This window comes from Tupaia chinensis, unplaced genomic scaffold (genome assembly GCF_000334495.1).
Source record: "Tupaia chinensis unplaced genomic scaffold, TupChi_1.0 Scaffold000627_1, whole genome shotgun sequence".
In the NCBI taxonomy this organism is placed as follows: Eukaryota; Metazoa; Chordata; class Mammalia; order Scandentia; family Tupaiidae; genus Tupaia; species Tupaia belangeri.
In genome coordinates, this window is record NW_006160147.1 from 1,258,613 (window position 1) to 1,264,758 (window position 6,146).

At 44.8% G+C, this 6,146-nt stretch overlaps 1 protein-coding gene across 1 annotated transcript in view; it reads right to left on the reverse strand.

The window, feature by feature from the left end:
• Window positions 1-6,146, reverse strand: part of KLHL12 (kelch like family member 12) — a 49,048-nt gene that overhangs the window by 33,889 nt on the left and 9,013 nt on the right. Inside the window, exons 4-5 of the mRNA XM_006159160.3 lie at window positions 5,595-5,812; window positions 112-261 (exon numbers count right to left, since the gene is read on the reverse strand). Of these exons, the coding sequence (XP_006159222.1) occupies window positions 112-261; window positions 5,595-5,812 (368 nt within the window). The remainder of the gene's footprint in view (window positions 1-111; window positions 262-5,594; window positions 5,813-6,146) is intronic.

The window sequence follows — 6,146 nt, forward strand, 5'->3', positions numbered from 1 at the left end:
TGGAAAGGTGAACCAGGACTCTGTGGCTACAGTGAAATCATCGACTTTCAGTACACAATAGCAGACTAAGAGCTAGACACGATGCTGCCCCCATGTCCCCTGCATACCCACCTCAGCGTCTATGACATCCGTGATGTACCTGGGGGTCAACAAGGGCATCCGCACATACTGCAGCAGGTCAGGCAAGGACTCCTCTCGCTCCTTCTTGGCATGCTTCACCCAGTTGATTACAGCCTCAAAGACGGGCTCTTCAGAATCCACCTACGTACAATTACACATGCCACGGAACTCATCTCAGCATGAAACCATGCAGACCTTCTTCCCGTTCCCCATCAGCCAGCTCCATTATTCCCAGAAACAGGCCCTCAGGAAGGAAACGTCTAGGTAGCTAATATACAATGAGCCATCAGTCATAGGCTGGCCTTCGCTTCAGAATTTTTCCTATTCCTGAATTTTTCCTGCAACTTGAGGGAGACTGGGTGGGAGACTCTGCTGTTCTATTCAGAACGGGCTGTCGAAATACCTTTTATTTATAATTGTTGTCTAATGAAGTCTAAGCTCATCCTCTGAACCATCCACCCAAGCCTCTAAAGAGGAGCTTCTCTTACATCCTCACATGGAATGCTGTGGTTTTCAAAGCATTGACAATTAGCATTCAAGCCCATGTGCTGGGCACTGTGCTACTGGAGATGACATGCAGAATTAAGCATTTGGTGAACTCAGGCCTAAGCTTACATATGACAAACTGGACAAAGTGAGACACACCCTGAAAAGCCTACATTACACCACTGCACAGACCATAGTATAACGCCAAGCACTTCCCAAAGACAGACCCCTACCTATAGGTTCTGAACCCCTTCTACCTGCCCATATAGTACACATGTTCCGAGAAGGACCTTTCAGAGTGTCACAAGTTAGGAAAACATCCTGTGAACTTTTTCCAAGGACTGTAATATTCTAAAAAGGCAGATAATGCTTCAGAAAGTTCATTCATTCAATGAATTTATCAAACCCCTACTAAGTTCCAAGCACTGTGCTGGAGGCTGGCCATCTAACGGTGAAAAGAAATCAGGCATGATCCTTGCTTTTAAGTGGGAGATAACTACTCAACTGGAAAAATGGACAACTCCACTGATACTATCTACTGTATAGGAAAGGTACTGAAGTTGAGACATAACTTGAGATTTCCTTGCTGAAGCAGCAATAAGCTGAAATCTGAGATGAGCAGCAGTAGGCCAGGAGAGCCGGAGTATGCCAAGGCAGACAGAAGAACACACAAACACCAGAGCTGTGCTGTCCCCACGGCAGCCACAGGGGGCTATTCACATTCTAAGTTCCTTAAGAATTCAGCATCTCGGTCCCACTAGTCATATTTCAAGTGCCCAACAGCAACATGTGCGCTAACGGCTAGCAAACCGGACAGTACAGATACAGGAAATTTTGCCTTGGGGATCAGCAGATGGCATAATGGTTACGTCACTACAGACTCCCACATAGTCAACTGCAGTTCAAATCCCAGACCCAGTGGCTTAAAACTCATGCTTGGGGTGCTGCCAGGTGATGTGGCGGTTAAAGGCACTGAATTCCCACATGGCTGACCGCAGTTTGAGTCCCAGACCTGGCGGCTTGCTTTCTCCCTTTCCCTTTCTGTCTCTGTCACTCTCTGGTCAAATTCTAAAAACATTAACAAGTGGAATTAAATAAATACATAATTCTTAAAAGAAAAAAATAAACTCATGCTGGGTGCATGTGAGTACATGCCCAAAATCTAAACAGGAGAGTGGGAGAGAAGGAAATGCAATGTGGCCATCCTCCCTGTAGGTGATTTCTTCCTTTCTGTCTCAGTCTTTCTCTGTCTTTCCAGCAAGCACATGTGCCCACTAGCAAAAATCTCTCTTAAAAAAAAAATTTCCTCTTCACAAATTTTTTTTTTTTAAAGAATTACTTAACTGTTTTTTGGGGGGAGACGTTTTTGCTATAGGGTGCGTGTGCTCACCAGAAAGACAGAGAGAGAGACAGAAAGTGAGAAATCACCCCCCAGAGGGGATGACCACGCCACAATCCCTTCTCCGCCATTCTCTTCTTGGGATTTTGGGCACATGCACCCGACTTGAGTTTAAGCTACTGGGTTCGGGACTCGAACCACAGTCAACTACGTGGAAGTCCAGCGACATAGCCATTACGCCAACTGCTAGTCCTTTATCTCTGTTCTAGTTACTTATTTTAATTTAACCAGAGAAGGACAGAGAGAAACAGAGAGAGAAAAAGAGAAAGCAAGCCACCAAGTCTGGGACTCAAACCGTGGTGGGCCATGCGGGAGTCTAGTGCCCTCTCCCGTCTTCACAGAATGTTCTATTGTCAGTACTACTCTAGAGCAAAGCTGTCCCAGAGCAAAACAAAGCAAAACAAAACAAAAAAACTGACAGAGAAAATAACTGAAGGCGGGAGTGGAAGAGTAGTACAAGATAAAACTGGAAAGGTGAGCAAGGGCCAGATCACAGAAGGTTTAAGAAAACTGGATTTTACTCTTAAGAGCAACTGGGAATCATGACAAGGTTTCACGAAGGCTAGTGATGTGATCCTACGAAGATCTGTAAAGATTACCCTGGTTACTATGGGTAGAAGAGTTAAGAAGGGCCAAGACCAGCAGATGGTGTAATAGTTACATCACAGGACTCCCGTGTGGCCAATTGTGATTCCGGTCCCAGACTTGGAGGCTTCAAACTCACACAGAGTGCATGTGCATGCATACCCAAAATCCTGAGAGGAGAATGGAGGAGAAGGGATTGTGATGTGGCCATCACTGCTGGGGGGTGATTTCTTGCTTTCTATGTGTTTCTCTCTCCAGCAAGCACTCATGCCCTATAGTAAAAATTTCTTCTGGGACCAGCAGTTAGTGTAATGGCTATATCGCTGGACTCCCATGTAGTCGACCGTGGTTCAAGTCTCAGACCCAGTGGCTTAAACTCACGCTGGGTATGTGTGCATGCGTGCCCAAGATCCCGAGAGGAAAATGGAGGAGACGGGATTGCCGCATGGCCATCCCCCCGGGGGGTGATTTCTCACTTTCTGTCTGTCTCTTGTCTTTCTGGCGAGCCCTATAGCAAAAAAAACCCCCCCAAAAAAAAAAAAAAAAAAAAAAAATTAGTTTATTGAACTTTATTTATTCATTCATTTATTTTAATTTGACCAGAGAGGGACAGAGTGAGAGAGAAAGAGAAGGAAAGTGAGAAAGTAAGCCGCCAGGTCAGGGACTCAAGCCAGGGTCTGCCATGTGGGAGTCCAACACCCTTAACCACCATGCCACCTGCTGGCCCTCCCAATATCTCTCTTCTTTAAATTGAGGTACACTTGTAGAGGGACGACTAACTTTTGGGACATCTATTTTTAAATCCATTTTCCTACTATTAGCAGAGGTGAGAAAGAAAAAATTAAAAAAAAACTCCTAAATTTCTCTAGCTAAAGGAAACAAAACCCAGCAGGTAGGCTATTATTCTGCCACTTGGCTCCACCAGGTCTTTTCTCTCTTGTTCCGATTTTTGCCATGGGGCACATACACTTGCTGGAGAGGTAGAGGCTAGAAAGCGCCCCTCAGGGGGACAGTCACCCACGATCTTTTTTCCTCCTCTCAGGAGTTTTGGGCACACCCACACACATGCCTGGTGTATTTTTCAAGCTGCAGAGTCCAGGACTCAAGCCACAGAGTAGGCCATCTGGGATCCAGCACCTTAACCACCATACTACCTGCTGGGCTTCTGCCAGGCATTTTCTTTTACTTATTTATATATACATTTATTTATATATACACACATACATGCATATATATATAAACATATATATAAAATATATGTGTGTGTGTGTGTGTGTGTGTATATATATATTTAAAGAATTATTTATTTAATTTAATTTCATTTATTATTACTATTTAATTTGCTATAGGACAGGTATGCCCACCAGAGAGGGAGGGAAAGTGAGAAAGCAGGCCTCCAGGTCTGGGATTTGAATTGCAGTTGGCCATGTGGGAGTCCAGTGCCTCAGTCACCATGTCACCTGCTGACCCTTGCTGTCAGGTATTTTGTATAAGCCACTAAGTTAAAAAATTGGGCTACTGGAAGTGGAGGCCATGCCTCCAAAGACATCTAACAGCCCTATATTGGACTTCTCATTGCTTATTTTATTTTTTTTAAAGAGAGATTTTGCTAGAGGGCCTGTGTGCATGCTGGAGACAGACAAAAAGTGAGAATTCATCCCCCAGGGGGATGGCCACGCTGCAATCTCTTCTCCTCCATTGTCCTCTCAGGATTTTAGGCATGCACACATTGCTCCCAGGGTGAGTTTAAGTCACCAGATCTGGGGCTCGAACTGCGGTCGACTACATGGAAGTCCAGCAATGTAACTATTACGGCATCTGCTAGTCCTTCTATAGCCAATTCTTCACCAAACTAAAGATCTATGAGTAATACAAACCCTGAAAAACTATTCATATTCTGATTTTGAATTAGGACTGAGTTAAAACTCTTCTTGTGGGGTTAAGTCATTAAACTTCTGCCTCGCACTGGCAGTTTCCTGAACTCTGCAAGGAAAAGTGCTATTCCTGTATGCCCCTTCCTGCCATCCCCTCGCTCAAGGCAGGTGTGATCTGGCTGCTGCTTATGTAGATCCTATCTTGTAAACTTCTGTCTCATCCACTCTGATGCACTCCCAGGCAAGGGTTTACTCTTCTCTCTCCTATGTAATCTCCGTATCTTGTATAGGCTCATTATTTTCATTACAGAAGGGGACTTGCTAAGTTTGTGGAGGGATTGGTTCCATGGCACAGTGTTAATGAGCTGCTCCAGAGAAGCTGGATCTCACATAGTAATTGGAGTTCATAATCCCTGGCCAGGTCAGCTGAAAATATGACAGGCACCATGCAAGTGCCCTGAGCACAACAGGCTGGAGACTGAAGCAAGGGGATCAAGGCATAGCCAGATGCTGTGGAGGGTGCTCCTCTCTCTTTCTCAAGTCAATGACCACATGCTCTATTACGAATAAAAGAAAAAAGTTCACAGAAAAATGGAATTAAAGTATGAGTTTACTTTGATGCAAAAAAAAAAGTTAAAATTTATGCAGTTTTTTATAGTATTCATTTTCCATGAATTTTTGGCAGGACCCCCATATTCTCATGATACTGTCTTCAAGTCTGTCTCTACTACTACACTGCGAATTCTCTGAAAGTGACTTGATTACAGCCACTTGCGCACTTGTAGTACCTAGCACGGTGATTGCTACACAGAAGATAGTCTCAATAAGTGTTTGTAAAATGAGTGACTAACAGAGAAGTATTCTACAAAAACCTACTTCTAATTTCTGCTTATTCTACACTCAGTTAATCACTTAATAGTGATTCTTACCCAAATGAGGAAAATAGTAAACTCCCTCCCCATAAATATGGAAATAAATTTGGTAGGTAGTTTTGGAGGATTAATCAAACTCTCGGAGCCAATATAGACACTGGATTATGAGGCTGACACAGAAACACAGTAACTTCGTTCTGCTTCCCAGGTCTCACGATGGCCCAATCTGAGAGAAACACAACCCAGCCAGATCTGTACCTGAATTTCATCGCACTTGATTAGCTTTTCCACCTCTCCTTGACTCAGAAGAATGAACTCTTCGTGCTGCACCACTTCGGGAAAATGCTTCTGGCTAAAAACTTCAGCTGCTTGCATCAGGTCGACACAATTGTGAGTTTCGGCAAAATCCCTGATGCCCAGGCAGTTAGAAGGGTCCAACTGACTTTCCAGGAACTCACAGCAGGCTTGCTTCACCCCTAGGATAAACACAGGCGGTGGGTTCTTCAGGATACGTGGCCCAGGTGCGAAATGGTCTGGATTTTTGGATTCTCTATGTGTTATCAGAGGAATCCCAGCTCGACACCTCTGAACCAGGTTAGAAGTTTTGGGAACCAGCAGTTAGCGTAATGGCTATGTCGCTGGACTCCCACGTAGTCAACCGCGGTTCGCGTCCTGGACCCGGTGGCTTAAAACTCACGCCGGGCACGTGTGCGTGCGTGCCCAAAATCCTGAGAGGAGAATGGAGGAGAAGGGATTGCGGCGTGACCATCCCCCCTGGGGGGTGATTTCTCGCTTTCTGTCTCTATGTCT